This window comes from Myotis myotis, unplaced genomic scaffold, assembly GCF_014108235.1.
Source record: "Myotis myotis isolate mMyoMyo1 unplaced genomic scaffold, mMyoMyo1.p scaffold_m19_p_1, whole genome shotgun sequence".
Classification (NCBI taxonomy): domain Eukaryota; kingdom Metazoa; phylum Chordata; class Mammalia; order Chiroptera; family Vespertilionidae; genus Myotis; species Myotis myotis.
This window is the reverse complement of record NW_023416313.1, coordinates 175,097,460-175,121,240: the sequence shown is the minus strand read 5'-3', so window position 1 is coordinate 175,121,240 and position 23,781 is coordinate 175,097,460. Positions and strand designations below refer to the sequence as shown.

Sequence of the window (23,781 nt, the reverse complement as noted above, 5' to 3'; positions counted from 1 at the left end):
ATCATCATCTCCTGCGAGGCAGGCCTGAGGTAAGGCCCTACGTGTGTACAATATGAACCCCATTCTGGAATGTTCATGCCCGGTCCTTACGCCATTCCTGGCCGACATCACCTGGAACTAGCAGCCTTCAAGGCAGAGACGTTCCGACCCTGGGAGCTGAGATGGGCGGGGGGGGGGGGGGGAGGGGAGGGGGGGGGTGAGAGGCTTGGCACCGGCTTCCCCCAGCCTGAGTCAGGGGAGAGAAGAGATGCAGGAGCACATGGACCCCAGGGCATCTGCCCAGCTTCTGGGCCCCACCCACATTCCTTGCGGTTCTGAACTATGGCTGCAGAACTGCCCTGCCTGCTTTTGGGTTGGGCTCACGCCATCTGACGAGGGTCAGAAGGTTTTGGGGTGATACAGGTCGTCTCCCAGCCTCCCAACCTAACTGACTGCACCTGAGCTACAGGTGCGGAGGTGGAATGCACGGTGGCCCTTTTCCAGTCCTCAGCCATCTTCAATGACCCTCCTCATGCTCCCGCTCTGCCCCCAGCCTAGGTACCAGGAAAGGTTATCTAATCAGAGAAACTAAAGTTTTCTGCTCACATGCTCTGCCTTTAAAGATCTCCCCTTTGGTCCTCACCCCGATAGTGCAGGAAGCTGCGAGGAGCAGAGGGACCCTGTGCTTCATGTCCAAATCTGGCCTCAGGGCACCGAGGGGTGAGAGGTGGACCGTGGACCACTGAGCGCCCCCATCACCCTGTTCAGCGGGGAGACTGAGGTGGCATGACAACCTTTAGAAGTCATGAACTCCGCCCTTCCCCCTGCCTCCCCGCCGTGCTGGCAGTTAATACACAGTGATCTTGACTAAAGCATCTGGGGGAGGACCTGCAGAGATTATGAGTTAGAAGCAAACAAGCTGGCATCCCTTTTTTTGGACAATGCATGGGACCCCAGAATTCTCTGCCCAGACATCCCCACACTTGCTCCCCGGACAGAGCAGGCCTTGTCCAGGCCATGCCTTCCAAGGGTGACTCAGGTGACTCCGGTGTTAGTATGTTGCACCCCAGGCTTAACAAGTCAACCAAGAGTAGGTGTTGGGGGGCAGGGAAGGACTTGGATGTGTGAGCTGAGGGTTCCATATGGATATGCAGGGGATCCCTGCTGAAAGGGGCAAGAAACTCCAAGGAATCCAAGAATCCCCCATTTAAACCTGGACTTGCAGGTTGTCCTGAAGGTATTTTTGTCAAGGTAGGAGGTCAGAACATATTTTATTTAATTACTTGTTAGCCTGATGTAGAACTTCATAATATAGAGACACACAGTGCGTGGGTCTCCAGTTGTGCTCTTGTCTTGGGGCCAGTGACACTCCACACCCAAGCCTGCCACCTCCTGGGGGAGAAGGCTTCAAGCTTCCTAGCTCAGAGGTCCAGGTGAGCCCACAGGCTGAACAACCTCGCATTCATGCCACTCTCCAAACTGCCCTACTTTGGCTGAGAGTGGTTCCCGGGCACCGAGTAAAGAATTCATCCTTATGGCCATGTTCTGCACAAACCCTGTACTAGTTTTCCCATCGGTATTGCTTTGGGTATTAAACGGAATGTAAGTTTTATCTAGCTTCCAGGAGCCATTAAACTTAATTCAACTGAACTATAGGCCTTGGCTCATGCCTCAAAAAGATGGGGTGGCTCACATTTGGTTGACAAACAGCTTCTTTTCACTGGGTGGCGTGAGCCAGCTGAGGAAGAAGGGAACAGTGTCAGGCACAAGCGTTCCCAGGAGGCAATTTGGGCAAAAAGGGGATGAAGCAGCTGCTAGGAGAGGGATTTTGAAAAAAGCAAAGCATATACAGGTATGCTGGGAGAAGTTTCACTATGTCTTATGAGGAACTTGCCTAACTTTATATATATATAATTGATTTCAGAGAGGAAGGGAGAGGGAAAGAGATAGAAACATCAATGATGAGAATCACTGCATGCCCCCACTAGGGATTGAACCCACAACCTGTGCATGTGCCTTGAACGGGAATCAAGTTGTAATCTCGTGGTTCACAGGTCGACGCTCAAACCACCGAGCCACACAGGCGGGGCAGAACTTGCCTAACTTTCTCAAAGAAAAGTCGACATTATTTGAGACGGCTTATAGATTTGGATCTGTTCATTTGTTTTGGAGGAGAGAGTCTGAGAGATGGGACCAAGTGCTGAGTCTGGCCGGAAGAGGACCTTGGAGTGACAGCAGAGCTGCAAAGGGCCCGGGTGCATCTGGGTTAACTAAAGTAAGAGGGCTGTGGGGCATCCGCATCTCTTTCCCAGAGCTGACTGCGTGAAGGCTTCAAAACAGATGACCACATGTCTGAGCCCAAGACGGTGCGGCAGCAGCTCGCGCAGGCTTCCTGGAAGATGAACTGAGAGATGAGCTGCATGCTTGGCCTTGGTTCACCAACCTCGGCTTTGGTTGTTTTGCTTTTCTGTTTTTGCTATCAAAGTAGTTCGTGCTCATTAAGTAGAACTTGGGAAATAAAGGGAAAAGGAAAGGAAAAGAAAAATCATTCATTGCCCTATCATAGTAAACATCTATTATATTTCCCTCAAGGCTTTTTTTGTTCTTTGCATAGATGAGGGGTGAGTGTGTGTGTGTGTGTGGTGTGTGTGTGTGTGTGTGTGTGTGTGTGTGTGTGTGTGTGAGTGTCAGAGAGAAAGAGAGAAATTGATTTTAACATAATTGGATCCACTTCCCTGAAGCATACTTTTCAAGATAATAGGATTAATGTGATTTTTTTTTTAAGTGCTAAAATGAGTCATTTTAGGATTATTGAGCAATTTCATGGAATTTGGTAAAAACCAAATTGGCTTTTCTTTATCCTGTCATCAGGAATCATCCAATATTCAGCTGCTCTTCTCATGTTCAGTGGAAAGGATTGCAAGATATAAATCTAGAGACGTAGAGAGAAGAACTATAACTAAGGCACATACTATGATGACTTCAATACTTAAATAAACTATTTCACAAACCTGAGTCCTTAGTCACAATAGACCTATTTCTGACTAAGGTTAAAAAGGTAAAAATCAGCCCTAGTTGGTTTGGCTCAGTAGATAGAGCATTGGCCTATGGACTGAAGGGTCCTGGGTTCAATTCCAGTCTAGGGCACATGCCCAGGTTGCAGGTTTGATCCCCAGTGGGTGGGTGCAAGAGGCAGCCAGTCAATGATTCTCTCTCATCATGGATGTTTCTCTCTCTCTCCCCCTCTCCCTTCCTCTCTAAAATATATATATATGATTTAAAAAATCAGGTTTAGTTGTATGAATTTTCTGACAAGTACTGCCCTAAAATGGATTAGGATTCCATTGTCCTGGAATAGGAACCTTCACATTTACTTGGTGACTTTTCTCGAAGATGAGCCATGGATGAAATCTGACATATCTAAGGATAGAATATCAACAGTATATCTGATGCCTGGTAAATTACATTTTACATTGAGCAAAGACCAAGGAACCAAACTCGCTTTGCTGTCGTCCCAAACACACAGAAGTGGAATCCGAGCTCATTCTTTTCTCGGTGAGTTTGAGAAAGTGTCCGGGGAGAGGCCTTTCCGGTCAGCTCAATAAGCTCTCACACCCCTGGGCCTTTGCTTCGGCAGACCCTCATGTCCATGCTAATTCTGCGCCTCTCTAACGTGATCTTTAAGGCCGGCACAATATTTTTTAATGTTCTGAGTAATGTGTTTACAATGGTTCAGAAATCTAGCTGGATAAAACATACCCAGCCCCTGCTCCCACATCTCACAAACACTACTTGTGTTTGAGTTTCTTTGTGTCTTTTCCAAAATGTCTTCGTGTAAACATAAACACTAATCTATTATTCCCCTGGCCCTATTTTTCTATACAGATAGCTTGATCTACATACTATTGCCTCACATATATGCTACTGTTTGATATATATACTAGTATGTACTTTGCTTTTTTATTTGTTTAATATGGAACCTTCATAAGTTTTCATGTTAACCTTTCACAGGTGTCATGCTAATCTATTCTGTATTGTCCAATTTTAGTATATGTGCTGCCAGAACATCTGTACTTTGTTTTTTTGTTTTTTTGTTTTGTTTTTATTGATTTTAGAGAGAGGAAAGGAGAGAAAAGGGGAGAGAGAGAGAAACATTGATGTGACAGACAAACATTAATTGGTTGCCTTCTGTACTCACCCCAACCAGGAATTGAACCCACAACCTTTTGGTGTACGGAACGAAGCTCCAACCAACTGAGTAAAGCTGGCCAGGGCTGTACTTTTAATTTTAACTTATCATACATCACAAAAATCTTCCCACATCAGTTCAGAGAGAAATTCCTCACTCTGTTTTAAAAGCTCTTTAAAATTTAAAATTAAACAATTTGATGTTGTCTCCTAATATATTTAACCAGTTCCACTAATGATAAACACTTGGGTTGTTACCAATCTTTTGCTACGCCACTGGCGCTGTGTAGACATATGTCAATTCGCCTTGTGCATGTACATCTTTGGATACATTCCCAGCGGCAGAATGGCCGGGCCAGAGACAGCACAATGCTGCAATGTTGCTAGAAGGTGTCAAATTCCTTTCCATAGAGCTTTTACCTATTTATACTCCCACCAAAGATACAGAAGAAACCTGTTTCCCCACAGCCTTGCCAACAGAGCGATAAGGAGGGAGAGAAATTTAGGAAGGAGTCATGTGGCATCAAAAGCAACAACAGGACAACTAGATGAAAACTGCCAAAGGCACAGACAATATCAGTCAACCTGACATCTCCCCTGAGGTTCAACCAGCCTCTCGCAGCGATGCCTGGGCACCCCTGCTAGCTTCAACACCGAACGCACTGCAGCGGGAGCCTCCTCTTGGCTTCTCCTTTTCTGCCAGTGGAAATCACCGTCACCTCACGTTTAAAATCTTGCAGGTAGACTTCCACTTTTTATCTTACAAACTCTAAATCTGTATGCTTTATTTTATAACAATGAGTGCATATTTCTTTAGTGATTGTAAACCAATGGTAATGCACTTAAAAAAAAAGTCTAATCACTTTTCTTTGGGCTTTTATTTATCTATTCAACCACTTTTTATTCTGATAGTTTGTGTGTGTGTGTGTGTGTGTTTCCTGCCAGATGCTTAGGGAAATGGTTTTAAATAACTTAAATGTATAGGAAAATTTATCAAGGAAAAAAAAATTCTATTTCTTTATAAATTACTAGAGGCCCGGTGCACAGTTTCGTGCACCGGTGGGGTCCCTCGGTCAGGCCTTCGATCTCTCGTAATCCGGGAGCCTTTGGAGGATGTTAGACTGCCGGTTTCACCCTGATCCCTGCAGGCCAGGCTGAGGGACCCCCCCCCCCCCCCAGTGCAGGAATACATGCACTGGGCCTCTAGTATGCATATAAGATATTTGGTTAATCTCTTCCCACCCTCTCTCCTCCCCCTTCCCTCTGAGATTCATCAGTCTGTTCCATGTTTCCATGCCTGTGCATTGAGGTCTGCCCCTTGGTGGTCAGTGTGCATCATAGCTACCGGTCAAATGGTCGAACAGTTAAAGGGTCGTTCAGTCGCTTAGGCTTTTATATATAGAGATTCCAAGCATCGTGCCTCCCCCCAGCTACCACTCTCATACCCATGCCCAGTTTTTAAACTTAATAGAAATTAAGAAAAAAAAATCTCTTAAAATGTTTAAGTAATAGTAATTGGAAAAACAGTTATTGGAGCTGGGATACTATTTTAGGGCAAATTTATATACCTAGGTATATACCTAGCTGTGTGGTGGTATTTTTATGTGCTATAATGCACTTTTCAACCCACCAATGTCCCTTATTTAAATGCACATTCATATCCATTTGGAGAGAAATTGTACTTAAGTTAGAAGAGCTTATAAATGGCATAGGTGCTTGTTAGCATCACATGCTTAGTCAAATATAGAATTCCTTTGTGACCAATGCCTTATCAAAGTACCCTCCTGTGGGAAAGTATCACAACTTTGTCCCATTTGGCTGTATTTTGGGATTTTCAGAAACTGCATATAGTAAAAGGGAGGGGCCATCTTCTGGTGCCCTTGACCTTTGTCCATTCACTTTGTGCAGATAAGAACATTACACACTAATGCACCTGAGCCATCTTTCTGATTCAGCATCAGGCCAAAAGCCACGTAAACATTTCATTGACCTCATGGACATGCTTCCTGCCAGCTCAGCTCACAGTTCCATTCCATCTTTGTCAACCTACCAGCATTTGTTCAACTATGTTCCAACTAAGTTGCATTTAGCCTTGTTGTTTTATCAAAATTAGTGAAATATGGGAAAAATATAAATGCAAACACCAGGAAGCGGAAGTGTAGTTCTCATAAATTTAGAACAATAGAGACAAAGAAGGAAGGAGGTCATTAGGTATGCAGAAGGTGGTGGAACTCAGGAGGACAACTCATTCTGAGAACTGCAGCAGTCACTATTCTAATCACTTTATAGGACTTAATTTAACAAATCCTCACAGTGCTATGTGAGAAATAAATGGTGGAGGTATATCATTATCTCTGTTTTTACAGATAAGGAAAACGATTCGATATTCACAGAGAGGTAAATAGACTGAGCCAAATCAGAAGGCTGCCTTTTAGACTTTAGATGGTCACCTCTGCTCAGCTGGGATGGAGAAGCCCAAATTTAAAGAACATCTAGTAAATTCTTTAATTATAACTTAATCTAAGAGACAAGGCACTTTTTATGCTATATTTTTATAGGAATTTTGTATTTTAGCTCTCTGAAAATAAAAATTTCTCCTTAAAGCCTGGCTGGTATGGCTCAATGATTGAGCGTTGACCCAGGGACCAAGAGATCACTGGTTCAATTCCTGGTTAGGGCACAAGCCCAGGTTTTGGGCTCGATCCCTGTAGGGGGCTTGCAGGAGGTAGCCAATTGCTGGTATTTCTCTATCATCGATGTTTCTATCTCGCTACCCCTCTCCCTTCCTCTCTCTCTAAAAATCAACAAAAACATACTTTTAAAAACACACAAATCAGTTTTTGAATTTAATATATCTGACATTGGTGTGTATTTTCAGGAACATGTGTATGAAAGTAGGAAGCCCTTGTGTTGTGTATGCTTTTGACATGCATGGGAAGATGTGAGAACCTACCACAGTGCCCTGTGAATGTTTGTGGTGGTGAGTAAAACAGCAATGTTCTGAAAACCATGCTGCCAACCTGCATGGTACCACCACCAAGAAACACTCTATTCAAATACATCCCTCTGTTGATAATGGGGGAGGCTATGCATGTGTGGGAGCAGGAGATACATGGGAAATCTCTGTACTTTTCCATCAATTTTGCTGTGAATCTAAAACTGCTCTACAAAATAAAAATTTTTCCCCCAAAATTTTTCCCTTTTTTGTTACAGTATCTTGAAAAAGATGTCATCTTAAACACACACATACCTATGTGTACATACAAATATTTATAGGCATATATAAACACACATTTATAAATGCATGATAATAAAGGCAAAACATATGTCAGATCTTAAAATATATACATATATACATGTATGATGATAAAGTTGAAATGACAATGATTGCTGCAAAGCCCATACGTTTATTTTTCTGTTGAAGAGGTGAATGGAACTGCCCTCAAGGTCTCACCAAGAAATTATGCATAAAAGAAGGCACTACACAGATGCAGCTGGCAAACTGCTGAGTGCCCCAATTTGGAGTGCCGACCATAGTCCTTCCTCAGAGATTCTGTCCATATTCACCCCCTCTCTTTGAAAAAAGAAAAAAAGTATTGATTGATTAGAGAGAGGAGGGGGGGGAGGGAGAGAAAGGGAGACATAAATTTGTTGTTCCACTGATTTATGCACTCATTGATTGATTCCTGTATGTGCCCTGACTCACAACCTTGGTGTATTGGGATGACACTCCAGGGTCCTATTCACCATCTCTTTTCAATGGGGCAGTAGCTTTAAGACACCAACCCTGTGACAACATTTGCTTGGAATGCAACTGTACATACACCTTGTTCAAGCAGAGCCTTCTATAGGCTTGCTAGCAACTTGTGACCTGGCGTGGTTTGAAAGCTTGAGCTGGATGAGTCAGATTCCCTCTTTCTTTCTCTCCCTCCCTCCCTTTCTCTCTTAAACTTGAATCAAGAAACTCAGGCAAATTTCCAGTGAGCTGTGGGCAGCATTGCTAAAATGTAGTTTGGGGGCCTGAGTCAGGATCATGACAAACTAAAGGCACTATGTAAACTGAAATTATGGGAAGAGGGGCCACTGTGAGTAAGTGGGAGAAGCTGGACGAGACAGACAACATCCATCCGTGCAGAGAAGCCAGGAAGCAGAAAAGGACCGAGAGCTTGCACAATCCTACCTTCCTTTGTGTTGTTTTCCCTGGGCCCCTGGGCATATACCCTTTTAAAATTTTTTTCTCATGAAGCAACCCAGGTGCCTTTTTTGTTGTTGTTGTTTCTCGATACTAAAAGAGACTAAATTGCAACAGCAGATAGCAGGAGGGAAAAAAAAAGCCTCTGACAGTGGAGGATATCAATTAAAACAAAACAAACAAAAACACCCTACCAAAAACACAAAAAGACAGAACTATTCAGGGCCATGAAGTACAGTGGCAAACAGATGTTCCATTCAGTAGTCCCCAGGACCTCAGCTCAGGACAACCCAGTGAGATGATCGATACTTGTACAGATGACCTTCCTTGAGTCTGCAGGCACAAACTTGCATGAGTTTCAGCATATTTTCAAAAGGCAATGAAGCATGTAGTTTACTTCTGAAAAGATTTTAAGTTAAAAAAGTTTGGTTCTTTAATAAGGTAAGGCTCATGCAGTTATTTGCTATTTTCCAGGTTTTCTTTAAGTGCAAACATTTATTTATGCATGCCTTGCCTTGTTCCAGTAGAGATTATGGATGACTTACAAGAACACACAAAATCCAATCAGCTAGCATACTGACAAGGAGAAGAAGAAAGAAATCTAGTGTGTGGACATAGACATGAGCCAGGAGATTCAGATGTCCACAAAGCTCACTTCTGTGGAAAATTTCACTCCTGGATACATCAGAGAACACTAACTAGCATTACTCTTGATTTAATCATTTCTCAAAATATTTTTTTTTATTGATTTCAGAGAGGGAGGGAGAGAGAAAGAGAGAAGAAACATCAATGATGAGAGAGAATCATTGATTGGCTGTTCCCTGCATACCTGCTACTGGGGAACAAGCCTGCAACCTGGGCATGTGCCCTGACCTGGAATTGAACCATGACCTCCTGGTTCATAGGTTGATGCTCAACCATTAGCCACACCAGCTGGGCATTACTTAATCACTAGAGGCCTGGTGCACGAATTCATGCGGAGGGGGTGGGGACCACCGGAGGCTGTCCCGCCTCTGCACAGTTCCCCGCCTCCCCACCTCCTCCTTCCCTCACCACCACACCGCCACTGTGGCGGGAAGGCAGCTCCCAGCCCCCGGGGAAGGAAGAGGATGGGAGTGAGACAAACCCTTGTGTTGAGGGCTGGCTTTCAATAGATCACAGTGAGGGAGCTGCTCTGCTACCTAGGAAACCCCTACCCAGAAGCAGGTCTCTACAAACGGTTTAGCACGAGGGGTCGATGGGGGCCGGCCAGGGGAAGGGGCTGCAGGAGGTTGGCTGTGGGGATGCACTGACTACCAGGGGACAGCTCCCGCACTGAGTGTCTGCCCCTGGTGGTCAGTGTGCATCATAGCGACTGGTCGTTCTGTCGAAACGATGTTTCTCTCTTCTCCCTTAGGCTTTTAGATATAGAGATTTTTAAAACTCGAGAACAGTCAAGGCTTATCTTCTGGATGTAAAAAGTCAAATTAAAACTGGAAGAGCTGAAACCAGTTTGGCTCAGTGGATAGAGCGTCGGCCTGTGGACTGAAAGGTCCCAGGCTCGATTCCAGTCAAGGGCATGTACCTGGGTTGCGGGCACATCCCCAGTAGGAGATGTGCAGGAGGCAGCTGATCGGTGTTTCTCTCTCATCGATGTTTCTGACTCTCTGTCTCTCTCCCTTCCTCTCTGTAAAAAATCAATAAAATATATTTAAAAAAATAAAATAAAATAAACACAATGACTATTTAAAAAATAAATAAATAAAACTGGAAGAAAATATTGGCTTAAATAGGAGAAAATATATTAGTAAATGTATATAAACATACATTTAATAAGCTGAATATTTTCTGTCCTTTTGGTAAAATAATTCCGTTATTTCAGTAAAATAATTGTTACAGTGTAGCAAAAATTTTTTATATTAATCAGCATCATATGACATTACCTAACCCTTAAAAATTCTCTGTTGCCCTAACTGGTTTGGCTCAGTGGATAGAGCGTCAGCCTGCAGACTGAAGGGTCCCAGGTTCGATTCCGGTCAAGGGCATGCACCTTGGTTGTGGGCACATCCCCAGTGGGAGGTGTGCAGGAGGCAGCTGATCGATGTTTCTAACTCTCAATCCCTCTCCCTTCCTCTCTGTAAAAAGTCAATAAAATATGTTTTTTTTAAAAAATTCTCTGTAATATCCTTTTTTCAAATCAACATTAACACATGGGGGTCCTGGCCAGTGTGGCTCGGTTGGCTGAGTGTCATCCCATGCACCAAGTGGTCGCTGGTTGGATTCCTGTCAGGGCACATGGGCTCGTTCCCCAGGAGGGGGCATGCAGGAGGCAGCCAAACAATGTTTCTCTCATCAGTGTTTGTCTCTCTCCCTCTCCCTTCCTCTGTCTCTAAAATCAGTAAAAAAAAAAAAAAAAAAAAAAAAAATTGTATATTAAAAAAACATATTAGGTGAAGAACAAAGATGTTTAAAGTTGAGTTACACTCTACACAAACGTAATTCTTATGTCCCACAAAAAAGCAAGAATTTTTCCAGGAGCCCTGGTTTGGAGAGGCTTTTGGGTTTTAGTAAGTGTGTTCCTGTTCGTACTGGGCCTACAGGAAGGAAAATTTCTTCTGATATGCATCCCTACTAGAGAGCCACTGCTCAGAGGGTAAGGGTTTGGGATTCAGAGTCAGGCAAATAGATTTGATGCCTGGTAGCTGAGTGATAGCTTGGGCAAGTTACTTTAAGCTCTCTACTTAGTTTCTTAACTACAAATAAAATTAGTAGGGTTGTATGGAAGATTAAGTAAGATATTGTATAGTAAGCACTTAGCTAAGTAGCTGGTACCTACTGAACCGCATACATGATGCCTGTTCCAGTAGAGACTGATTACCTGGGATACTTCTCTTTTTTTAATTTAAATTCTTGATTGTTAACAGTATTACATATGTCTCCTTTTCCCCCATTGACCTCTCCCTGGCCACCCCCACCCCCCAGCACATGTCCCCACCCCTCTAGTGTCTGTGTCCAATGGTTATGCTTATATGCATGCATACAAGTCCTTTGGTTGATCTCTTACCCCCCACCGCCCCACCCCCTTACCTGGGACATTTCACATTGATGTGATACAGGTCTATTTTTCCTCAATGTCTTGTTAAAGATTTTTGGCCTCATTTTCTCAATAACAAATTTTTCTTTAATTGGGGTGTTGTGAATGCATTCTGATGTTCTTTTATGGCACTGACATGGAAACTAGTTTTATTGCTTTACATAATCCTCTGTTTGTTTTCCAAAAATGTACAAACGGTGATTTTTTCTTTTTTTCTTTTTTTTTTTTTTTTTTGCTGACAGATTCATATGGGAAATTGTGTTTTGTATCCATCTTGATTTGTTTCTAGTTTCCTTTTCATTCAGCTCTAGATCAGTTGATCATGCCAACAGATATATAAAGTTTCATCTGACTAGCTCCATCATGTGTCTAGAATGAGTTTTACAATTTTAAAAGCTGATTTCACTTCATTGCTACTATGATCTCAAATAAGAATAAATATCTGCTGGGGTCCAGCCCCAGTGGTCCAGGGGTTCCCAAAGGTGTGGACAGAGTCGGCGAAGAATGTTTTACCCGGAGACAGCGTTCAGAACTCTCTAGCTCTCTTTAGTCTCCGTGGATCTTCCTGTGCCTGGCTGAGGCCACAGAGAAAGATCCCGAGGCAAGGTGAGCCTTTATTTTATAGTCAGAGGTAAACATAGTGACACTGTTCTTTTGAGGTTTCACTTGTTTTTGTTCTTGTTGCACTTCCCTCAGCCCATTAGCTTCCCAGGTAAGATCTAGCAAGCATCATAAGGTCAAGCCTAATTATGCTTAAGAGGACTGTGCCCTCTAAGCTGGGACTTGTTTGTGACTTTGCCAACAGGTCAGTCCGAGGCTTAACCTTATAGAGGCTCCCCACAAAAATCTGGTAATATATTAGAGTCCTCGAAAAATAAGTGTAAATCAGAAAATTGTGGGGGGGTGGGGGGTTGAAGGGTTTGGGCGGAGGATGAATTTGGTAAAAAAAAAAAATCTAGGATGACCATAATTTATTATTCAAACTAGGCCTTTTTAGGGATGCAAGAAGGGTACAGTTAATTATTTCACTGAGATAAAGGCATAAATCAGGACTCTCCCAGATAAACCAGAACATACCATCACCCTTGCCAAAACTGACAATGTGCCTCCCTAAGATAGGAATGGAATAAGGTAGGCTTAAAGGGATTCTCCATGAAATTATAGGCTCTACCAAGTGATCGCACACTATATTCTATGTTCAGACTGAACGAGTGGGTTCTGCTTTGAGAAGGCAAGGAGAACTTCTGCCCTTATACTGTCAGACTTAATTCTAATCCTTATATCTGAAGAAAAACAGTGATGGATACAAGGTCCAGAGAGGCATAACGGATCTGATCCAGAGCTACGGGTCCTAATGTTTTGGCATTTATGGAATCTTTGGGAATTTGATGAAAGCTATTAACTCTCCCCGGAGAAAAGGGCACACATAAACAGCCCCTCCCCCTCTTGGCATGCATTTCAGAGGGCCACAGTTGGTCTGATCTCAGCCAGGGACCCAGGTCTGAATCTCTAACCTAGATATAGTACAGGTGAAGGGAAAGAGGAACCAACATTTATTAACCATCTTTACACAACTTTCATTTCATATTCACAGCAATCTAGTTTATAGATAAGGGAACTGAGGTTCAGAAAATTGAGATCTCACAGCTAGTTAGATGGAAAGGCAAACTTCAAAGTCAGGATTATGTGTCACTAAATCCCAAAATCTAAGTACTCCTTAGACATAAAAATTCATATATATTTATATTTCAACCTGGAAAGGAATCTTATTACAAAACTAGGGACCTGGTGCATGAATTCATGCACAGGTGGGGTCCAGCCAGCGGGCCTCAGTAGGGGCCCATTGGGCCAGGCCAGCCAGGGGGAGGGAAGGGAAGTTGGCTGGCCCCGCCCCCTGGTTGAACTCCCAGTTGAAATCCAGGTCGAGGGGACAATTTGTCTATTAGCCTTTTATTATATAGGATCAGCAAAAACGAATACGAGCATAGCTCTTCATCAAAGTCCTACCTGAAGTTAGTAATACGTTTTGAAACTGGAAAGAGATTATTAGGGCAAATAAAAGTAAGCATTAAAAAAAAAATCTCAACCAACAAATAGTGTCCCGGTAGTTTTAGAGCCCTGAACACTGTGGATCAGTTGGGTGAGCGTCATCCTGTGCATGGAGAGGGTACTGGTTCGATTTCTGGTCAAGGTACATGCCTGGGTTTGGGGTTCCATCCCTGGTGGGGGGCGTGCAGGAGGTAGCTGATTGATGTTACATTCTCACATCGATGTTTCTCTCTTCTCCCTTCCTCTCTAAAAATCAGTAAAAACGGTTCTTTTTTTTAAAGGTAGATTTAGATAAATCCAAGATTGAATAGGTTGTTCCTAGGTTATTAAGTAATTTTAAGTGTCTCATTGTATCCCTGGGTTAACCTTGGGGAAAACAACCAGGTCTTGGCCTGTATTACTTGAAGCCCGTGTCAATCCAGCTACTGCTCAGGACTGACCACGGTAGCACGGGCAACGTGTTATTTTCAACCTAAAGTAGTGCTCCTTGTGCTGGTAAGCTCACATGTCCCTCTCGGTAATGCCTGGGCAATAGTTCCTAAAGTGCCTGATGGGTTTCTGAAGCTGATGTGACCCTGAGACATGGAATCAGATTTACCTGAGAATTTGATGAATCACATCTGTTTGTACCTAGCAATGCCTAGTGCATAGGGAGCACTCAACAGATGTCTGTTTCCTTTACAGTCTATACTAAGGCCTCTGCCAGGTGAATTTTCTAACCTAAACTATAGCTACAAATATGGCAGTCCCTCACACGAAGGTACTACCACTTCTCATTATATTTGTACTTTTCTTGCAATTATTTATTGGTTTAAAATTTGTCTTCTCTCTCCCTCATTCTAAAATCAGACGCTCAGTGGAGGCACAGGCCATGACACTCACAGTGGCTGTGCTGACCTGTACAGTAGGCATTCAATTATATCTAGTGCCAAACTGTGTGGATGATTACTGTAAGAATTTAGTCAACATGATTTTCTTTCCATTCTTAAAGTACAGATATTACATACCATAGATTCACCCCTTTAAAAGGTACAATTCAGTGGCTTTCAGTATAGTTACAAAGTTGTGCCACCATCGCCACTGTCTAATTCCAGAATATTTTCATTGCCCCAAGAAGAAGATGCATATGCTGTAGCAGTTACTCCAATCCTCCCCTCCTCCCAGCCCCTAGCAATCACTCTTTACTTTGTCTCCATAGATTTGCCCCATTCTCTACTTTCATGTAAGTGGAATCATATGATAGACAGTCTTTTGTGTCTGGCTTCTTTCAATTAACATAATATTTTCAAGGTTCATCTATGTTGTAGCATGTGTCAGGAGTTCCTTCCTTTTTAATGGCTCATTAATATTCCGTGGTGTGGACATATTGCATTTTTGTTTACCCATTCTAGACAAAATGATTTTAAACATCCATTCCAACTTAAGGATGCTACATTCAAGTGAATGGCCACCACCTCGGTTCTTAAAGTAAATCAGTAAATCATTATGTTTCATAGTTGTTCTGTGCCTTCGAGTTTTCAAACCTTTCCACAGACCCCACAATCCTGTTGTAACCCGTCAAGTTTACTTCCCGAACCCTTAAAACACTAAAATCAGATTCCTTACCTGTTTCAGGATTCTGCTTTTCCCCACCCCATCCTCTCCTTACTGCCCACGTGAGTTCTTGAAACCCCTCACTCTGGAATGATGTACTTTTACAGTTCTGATTGTCCGGCTAATTGCTCTCAACAGATTTGGGTAGACTAAGGTTGAAGGGTGCTTTCTCCCCACTTATCTCTCCCCTGTCCTGTTTGCTGCACGTGCAACTTCACAAAATAGGAGGGGGTGAGGGGGGGGCTTCCTTTGTTTTTCAAGGAAATTCAGGTAAAAGGAGGGGTGGGGGAAATGGTATTTTTTACTTTCCTCACAATCCAGACGTTGGAAAGAAAAAGGATTTCCTTTGGGTTGCTGCCATAACTCTGATCTTTTATGCTGATAAAATATTTCCTCCTAAAAAAAAAAAAAGTTATGGGAAAATCATACCACTTCAGCTGGGAAGCTACAGCGACTCTAACTTTCGCGTTAAGAAGAGAAAGAAAGAAAACACGAGAGGTTGACTTCTGTTTCACAGTTTTCTTCCTGACAGTTCCGTCTGGCCGGCGGGAGCGAGCCGGGTCTGCGGCGCGGAGAACTACAGGATCCAGAGGGCTTTGGAAACGCCACCAGCTCCAAGCTTGTTGGCTGCTACGGTTTCCCTAAGGAGTGACGCTGCGAAAACAAACCCTGATTGGCCAGGCCCGAACTGAATTCTCCATTTATGGACAGATTGCCCTGCCCGAGCCGAGAGTCGGCCGGAGGAGTACGGAGTTAGTGGCCGAAGAAAGAGGAGCGCGGCAGGGTAGCCAGGCAGACGCGCGGAGAGCATCGGACGCAGCCAGGCTGACGGCGAGCGCCCGGTCCGAGGCGACCCCTGCCCTGGGCAGCATGCGTCCCTCCTGCTGAGTAGCCTCCCTGTCGCCCTCACCTAGCGCCGCGGATCCCGCCTGGATGGAGTCCCCCTAGGGTTCCCATCGGCTCCTGTGAGTGCTTGGGTGACGAGAGCCCGGTTTTGGCGAAGGGAACCAACTTTTGAAGTTTGCCCAGGAGACTTCATTCCAAGAGTCCCAGCTCCCCCGCAGCCCGACCAGCAGAGGCGCGACCGCGGTGCGAGTCACCATGGTGAGTTGGCCGCGCAGCGTCCCAGGGCGCCTGACCCCGGGCTGGGGCAGGAAGCCTCCGCGCTGGGCACCCACCTTGGGCGCGCTGCCCAGGCCAGGGGTGGAGAAGGTGGACGCCGGAGTCGGCACGTCGTGATCTCTGATTTCCTACTGCTTTCCTGCGCCCGGGGACGGGGGAGAGGGAGTGAGAGGCCAAGGAAAACTTTCTTTCCAGTCGCTTTCGGCGTCGCGAAACTTTTTGTGGCCGGGTAGCGATGGCTGCCAGCTGTCGGAAGCCAGGGTGTGGGGAGATGGGTGTGCAGGGTCACGGCGCTTGGAGGGGGGTCCCTTTCCTCCTGCTGGGGAGATGGGGCAGTCGCCGGTGCCCCTCTGGTCCCACCGGCCCGGGCGCAGATCGCCGGCACGTTGGCGCGGGAGCCGGCCGGCTGCGCCCCCTCGGTCTCCGCGCGCCCCTCCCACCCGCGGGCACCGGCGCGGGCCGCCTCGCTCTCCCCCTCCGCCCGGCCGCCGGCCTCGGCACGCTGGTAGGGCCGGCGCGGGCTGCACAAAGGCCGCCGGGGGCCCCAGGTAGGGCGAGCACCTGGCGGAGGGCAGGCGCCCGAGAGCGAAAGGGACCGGGTGCAGCTCCGAGCTACGCTGGCCTGGACTGGACGAGGAGCCGCCTGGGGGTCTTTGCTCTCCAGAGGCGAACTAAGCACCCCCGCCCCCACTCCCACCCCTTCCCCGGTGCGAGGTGACCGGCCCTTTTCGGGTGTCTGGTGAACGGCTTGCACGGGAGGAAGTCGAGTTTTTTGTTCCTTTTCCGTTGGCACTTGGGGAATACCTGGAAGTGGCCGGCTTTTTCTCTAACTTATTATGACTTTTCCTCCTTTGCCCCAAGTCCCCGCCCCAGCCACCCCGCCCCCACAGCCTTAGCCGCACCCCCGGGGCTTCGTTGTGCTTAACTTTCCCAGGCACAAAAGCCAGGGCTCGATTTTGAAGGGGTTGGCGGTCCATCGGAAGAAAGACGACCAAGTTCTACTGCAAGGCTTCCTTGTTTCCACACTGGAATACGCCTGCGTAGGTGGACAGACAGGTCCTCTTCTGGTTGGGTTGGTTTTTAATGACAAAGTGCAGCCAAGTCAGAATGATAACCAGGACAGCGCTCATTTAACTATCTACCCCGCGTGACCAGCCTGAGGGGCGTGTAGCTCAGGCCCTTCGGAACCGGCGTCCAAAACCGAAAAGGAGCCCCTGGCCCAGTGCTGGGCTTGTTCAAAAGTATAATTAAAAACCAACAACATATTTAAAAGGATAGCCTTGACCAAAGATTTCTTTTTTTTTCACATAGTCCAAAATGATACCACCTTTGCCCCCTACCTAAGAAGACACTTGATCTGCAAATAAATTTCCTCGCTCAGTCTTAGGGTTTAAGAAGCACGTCTACCCCACCTTGTTTTGGGAACACCTATGAAGAACCATTTACTTAAGCTGAGTGTTGTCTGGGTGGAGCTACTTAACTGGGCCACCGCCTAATTGGCCACTTAAACTTAAGCAGTATGATAGCCCTAGTACTTTAGAATTGCTATAATTATTTTCCATGGCTCAATATTTGTAAAAAAAGAAAGAAAGAAAGAAATCAATGTGCTTTTTGTAAAGAGCTTAAAGAATCTTACTGAATTCAAATGCTTGAGTGAGTGGTACCCTGAGAAAATGAACTTTCCCTTAGTGAACTTATTTTTCATGCTGGGCAGGCTGAAAACTAGTCTAGCCTCCTCTTTTTGGTGACTTCATGAACGCGGTGCTCAGTTCGGCCCCATTGCTGATGAAGGAGGTGATGGGGCATGTGGATACAGAGGAGGATGTTGAGCAAGAGCGTGGTTTCCAGAATCGTGTAGTGTGGCTATGGGAGGACAGGTGGGACTTACCTGTGGATGGCTTCCCTGCCAGCAGCACAGATGGCCGTGTTGCGGGCCGCCTGGAGACTATCTGTGCATCAGATACGGTTGCCGAGGCCACGATTCCCTGACAGAAAAGTTGAAACAGCTGGCTGTCCTGAAATAGGAGATTTGCCGTGGCTTCATCTACTGGATCTAGAGTAATCTGGCAAAAATTCAACAAATCATTTCTTTGCTGGCTTGAAACATTGCATTTGTTCACTAGGTGGGTGAGGTTGCCTTAGAACAGAGATCAGCCTCTCAAATAGGAAGAAATCTCCGTTATGACGTTTTAATGTTTATATAAGACCCTTCGAGCCAAATGAGGCTTCACATCTTTCTGGGTCTGCCCAGCTGCATCCCCCAGCTGCTTAGAACAGGAAGAGCCGGGGCCTTGCCTTCCGAGGGTGTGGCTGAGGGTTAGCGTGGAGAATATAATTCATCAGCCCCTTGGCTGGGCTGTAAGGAGGGCACCTGTGCTGTGGTGTGTGTGTGTGTGTGTGTGTGTGTGTGTGTGTGTGTGTGTGTCCATGGCCTTTTAGGAAGTCTGGCAGGTCTCCATTAGGAAGGCTGTCCACCAAGACGCACGCAGTTGTGACTCATGAGGAAGACTGCCATTTTCTGACGTATGAACACAATATATAGTTTATATTTACCTGATATCTTCCCTCTGAAAACTCACTTTGGGACACTTTTCTCCATCTTTGGAAAACCGAGAGTACTACTCCTAGGTAACAGAAATTTTTAGCAGACTTGAAGAACTGAGGGGGGAAAATCTGATGTCTTTATAATTTAGTGTACCTTAGTTAGGAGGGTATGACAATCTCTTTTGACTTTACTTAAAGTCAGGTTTAAAATTTTAAATTTAGCCCGGCTGGTGTGGCTCAATAGTTGAGCATTGCCTATGAACCAGGAGGTCACGGTTCAATTTACATCCCCAGTGTAGGGCATGCAGGAGGCAGCCAATCTGTGATTCTCTCTCATCACTGATGTTTCTATCCCTTTCTCCCTCTCCCTTTCTCTTCCTGAAATCAATTTTTAAAAAAACATATTAAACTTTTAAATTTAACTTACGGTTTCCTTCCTAGAATCTTGCTTTATCATCATCCACAAAGGAAGCTCTGCTTTTGTGGCCATGACCAGTATGGCCTGCTGAGGACTGGAGCCCGTGTCTATAACTCTGCTGTATACTTTGGATCTAGAAATGATGATTCATAGGTCTTCTGTGACTTAGGTAGACTGAAATATTTGAGTAATCGGTATTGGCCATCTCCTCAGAATATGTTCAAGATATGTTTCCTTGTCCTTACTTGCATGTTACTTGTGAGTAAACTGCAGATGTTACACACAGAAATAGACCTGTGAAAGTAGAAATCTGATGGATATCTGACTACAAGGTAGGTAAGTTCCTTTGGGCCTTGAAGGCATGACATGTATTTAGAAAGTCTGGAATCCATTTCAAATACGTGTTTTTGGGAATGTAACCTAGTCCATCCCCACTGATTAGTTTATCAGATTGCTAAGTAGTTTCCTGGCCAAAACAACACAATATGACAAAACAAAACCAGACAGAAATGGGATAAAGTGCCTGGCTGGTGTTGCTACGTGGTTAGAGCATGAGCCTGTGCACCTCAGGGTCCTGGGTTCAATTCCCACCGTACCAGGTTCAATCCCCCGCCCCATTTGGGGCACGTGTGGGAGACAACCAATCGATGTATCTCTCAGATTGATGTCTCTCTCTTCCTTCCTCTTACTTTTCCTCCCTTTCACTCTAAAAATCAATTGAAAAAATATCCTCTGGTGAGGATTAACAACAACAATAACAAAACAAAAACTCAAAAAAATGGGATAAAGTGCAGAAAAGATTTGATGGAGGCAAGGAGGGAGAGGGAGGGAAAAGTGGAGGAAGCAGACATTTGCAGAAGCTGAAAGCCACCGTTTTGCCCAGGATTTCAGCTGTCAGTGGTTGCAAACTCAGCTGTCTATAGAGGCCAGGATAGTTTCTGATGGAGTGAGGTTGGCCTCCTGGGAGAGTAAATATGGAACATATACCCATCTAAAGAGACACCATTACTTGATCCTAGGCCATAGTTACATCAACCATATTACCAAATCATCTTTTTTTTTTTTTTTTTTTTTTAGAGAAGCTGGAAATCCAGATTTTAATGCCAGAAGGCGCATTTTTTAAGTGTTCCGATCATCACTGAGAGGCCAGACAAACACCTGCAGGCCAGCTCTTTGCAGCCATTCGGAAAATCTCAAAGTGGTGGCCTGTGAACCACAGCGCTTCCTTCCTGTCACTCACCAGCGGGAACGTCTAAACTTTAGCCACATACTCAGAAATGGTGTTAGATTTTTATTGATAAAGTCACACCTTCCCACTGAGTTTCCATTGAGAACAAGCTAGTGTCTGGGCCTATGGAATCTCTTAGCTATGAAACGGGAAATCAGTATCCAACTGCTACTATTCAGAGCCATCTAAACACCAGTGAGATAGTTCTGTGAGTGGTGGCTATAAATTGAACTTCTCTTTCTTAACCCATCAATTCCCTCCTCAGTGACAATACCAGTCTACCCCCCAATATTGTATGATGCACCTCTTTTATTAGTCCTTTCCCAGTTGATTCTCATGAATTCAAGGTCTGTTTCAGGGGTCTGTTCTTGGGAATAGATAATGAGCATTTTGATAAATATGACTTTTTGCTCCTTAGTGTTAATGTATGAACTCATGTGAGGCTAAATGAAAGAGAACATGGAGTGCTTTTCATTTCCTGAGGGGGGGTGAGTCTTATTAGTTAGTAGGAACTTATGAAGGCTCTTTTCATCAGCTTCAAAAAGCAGAAATATTTTGAAACCTCTATACAAGTGCAAGGTATTATGAACTTCATAATGGGCTATATAGGATTACATGCAATTGTGATTTTCCAAGTTTGAGCCATCTACTATTTTGTTTTTACAAAGATGCATGTTTTTATTAATATGTGGTTAAAATGAGTTTCTCCTTGGTGAGTTTTTAATTTTTTTTTTAACCTTGCTGAGACTTGATATTTACAGAGCAAATTAGGGGTAAAAGGTTAAATGCCAACGGTATTAAAAATAAACATCTTGGCCTTATAAGCACATTCTGTAATAATGGTAAACAAATTATGTTTTGAGTTTCAACTTCAGAATTTATTTTGGCAGAGACAAAAGGTTTTGGGGCATCCTAGCAAAGTTTTTTTTGTTGTTGTTGCCTTTTTTTTTTTTTTTTTTTTTAATTTACATATCTTTAGGACAGCTACACTTGAGGAGAGAAGTAGAACTCTAAGAATCTCCCCTAAATAGTGACATTGGCGTTGGCTAACCGGGGAACTTACACTGTACATCCATCAGCCCTCCTTCTGAGTTGCCAACCCGGGAGCAATGTCATTAACATTGTTCAAAGCACTTTAGAATGGCCTTTTTTTTTTTTTTTTTTTTACTTCCTTTGTGACCTAAAATGTTTGTATCCACCCTGCTCATCATCGTACTCACCAGAATTAGCACCAGGTTCTTCTGAGCTGTTTCCAGAAGTTACATTCTGCCTCAACGGAGGAAAAATGGGCCCTACTAAAGATGTGCAATATCGTGTAGAACAGGCTGTGGAGGCCAGAGAGGAGTTGGCTCTTTCCAGGATCAAGTACAAGAACTGCTCTGAAGGGACCACACTCTCTTGTGTGTTCTGAGTTCTGATGTGCTTGTTAAAAATTCATTCACAGGACTTTATGATCATATGCTACATTGTAGAAAGTGAAACACACACTCCATTGTAGAAAGCCCAGAAGCAAGCTTAAGAATTCTGTCCTAAATCTTTTGCTTGACTTCACGGAGATCTAGAAGAGTTAGATGACTTCTCAAGTCTCAGAGCTAGGTTTTGGCTGAGCTGGTGCCAGAATCCAGTTTTTCTGATGGCAATCGAAAAAGGCTTTGCCCCCAAACCATGATGGTGGGTTAGAGTCTATTTCCGTAGAGTCTAAACATGACCAGGTAATTTTCTTTCTGGGATTTTATTTATTTATTTATTTTAAAATACATTTCATTGATTTTTCACAGAGAGGAAGGGAGAGGGATAGAGAGTCAGAAACACCGATGAGAGAAACATCGATCAGTTGCCTCCTGCACCCTCCCACCCCCCACCCCCCACTGGGGATGTGCTTGCAACCAAGGTACATGCCCTTGACCGGAATCGAACCTGGGACCCTTCAGTCCACAGGCCGACACTCCATCCACTAAGCCAAACCGGTCAGGGCCTTTCTGGGATTTTAAAAATGCCGGCTTGGAGATGGAAGATTGCTACCTATTTTTGATTCATTACTATATTAACATTAAAAGATTATAAGAAGTAAATCAGAATAATTCACCCATAACACTACCCTAATGGTATTATCTTCATGTCTTTGGGTTTCCTTCTAGTCTATCCAAAACACATCATTTTATGTACTTAAAATTATGGGACAAATAAACAATTTGTCCTCTGTATTTCCCCATTTATTTTTTAAATCCTTTTCCTTGGTAAGCATATTTTTATCATTTTGATGGCGGTATAATAATCCCATGTTGCTCAATTAGCCAATCTGAGTCATAACTGTACAGAGACCTCTCTGTTGGGACAGTATCATTGTGTGATGCTGGGCGTTGGGAAGAGTGCCTCCTGCTCCCACTAGAACTGCTCCGGTCTGTAATGTGCTGCTCCTGTCAGTCCTCAGACCTGGAGCCCTTCTTTGATGTAGAGCAGGGGTGGGCAAACTTTTCGACTCGAGGGCCACAATGGGTTCTTAAACTGGACCGGAGGGCCGGAACAAAAGCATGGATGGAGTGTTTGTGTGAACTAATATAAATTCAAAGTAAACATCATTACATAAAAGGGTACGGTCTCTTTTTTTTTTTAGTTTTATTCATTTCAAAAGGGCCGGATCCGGCCCGCGGGCCGTAGTTTGCCCACGGCTGATGTAGAGTCTGGAGCAAGACAGGCAGGCTTGGGGTGCACTACACACTCCCAAGTCCTGGCCCAGAGGTGGGAACTGTTGGTATTGCCCTTAGATTATGGTGTTGGCATGCAAATGTGACACCAGTGGGTGCGCAAGCCTCTGGCTCCAGCTTGGCAAATATGAGTGGTCTTGTCAGAGAACGCAAGTAGTTGGAGGTGGAGAGCTTTGATCCCTAAAGTGGAGAAGACATAGCAGCTGCACAGGAGGTTAGCATACATGCTTGACATGTACTAGTAAGCATTCTTACCAAATATGATGGCACCACTGGGAATCCAAGATGACTTAAGTACTGCCTCTGCTTATGACGCGCTCAGAGTCTAGTGGGAAAATGATAACAGAAGGTTTTCATAGAAGTGATTTCATTTCATTCTTACACCAATGATGGTTTTTGTTGCCATTTTATAGGTTAAAAAAACAACAACCAAGTGTGGCCAGGTAAAGAGAATTGCTCTGGGCCATACAACTTGTATATCATAAACCAAGCCTGCTGACTTTATGCTCTTTCAAAAGCAATTAGTTATTTCTAAAGTTGAAATTTCTGAATCCAAGTATCTGTATAACACTTCATCATTTCATATACTCCCACGGGAAGGCAAGCTTGATTTAAAAAATCATCTATTTTAGCTCATTTTACTTACTAATACCAGGGTGGAATAATTTAGACCTAAGAACATAGTCTATT

General features: G+C 44.4%; 1 protein-coding gene, 1 long non-coding RNA gene and 1 pseudogene across 6 annotated transcripts in view; 1 reads left to right on the top strand and 2 right to left on the bottom strand.

Moving 5' to 3' along the window:
* Positions 1–226: 226 nt before the first annotated feature.
* Positions 227–19,288, bottom strand: LOC118652958. The gene is made up of 3 exons (XR_004966731.1): positions 19,168–19,288; positions 18,085–18,259; positions 227–2,487 (listed from the first exon to the last, which is right to left on the bottom strand). It is a non-coding gene; the product is annotated as an uncharacterized LOC118652958 (long non-coding RNA).
* On the bottom strand, positions 3,947–4,047 carry LOC118661576 (annotated as a pseudogene).
* MYO1E (myosin IE) overlaps positions 15,784–23,781 on the top strand; it is a 189,614-nt gene continuing 181,616 nt past the window's right edge. For 3 of the 5 annotated variants that reach the window (XM_036303197.1, XM_036303205.1, XM_036303188.1), the window contains exon 1: positions 15,785–16,178. In XM_036303197.1, coding sequence (XP_036159090.1) covers positions 16,176–16,178 — 3 coding nt within the window. In that variant the 5' untranslated portion in view covers positions 15,785–16,175. Of the gene's footprint in view, positions 16,179–23,781 lie in introns of all 5 variants that reach the window. The other 2 variants (XR_004966726.1, XM_036303216.1) reach the window with 1 other exon arrangement.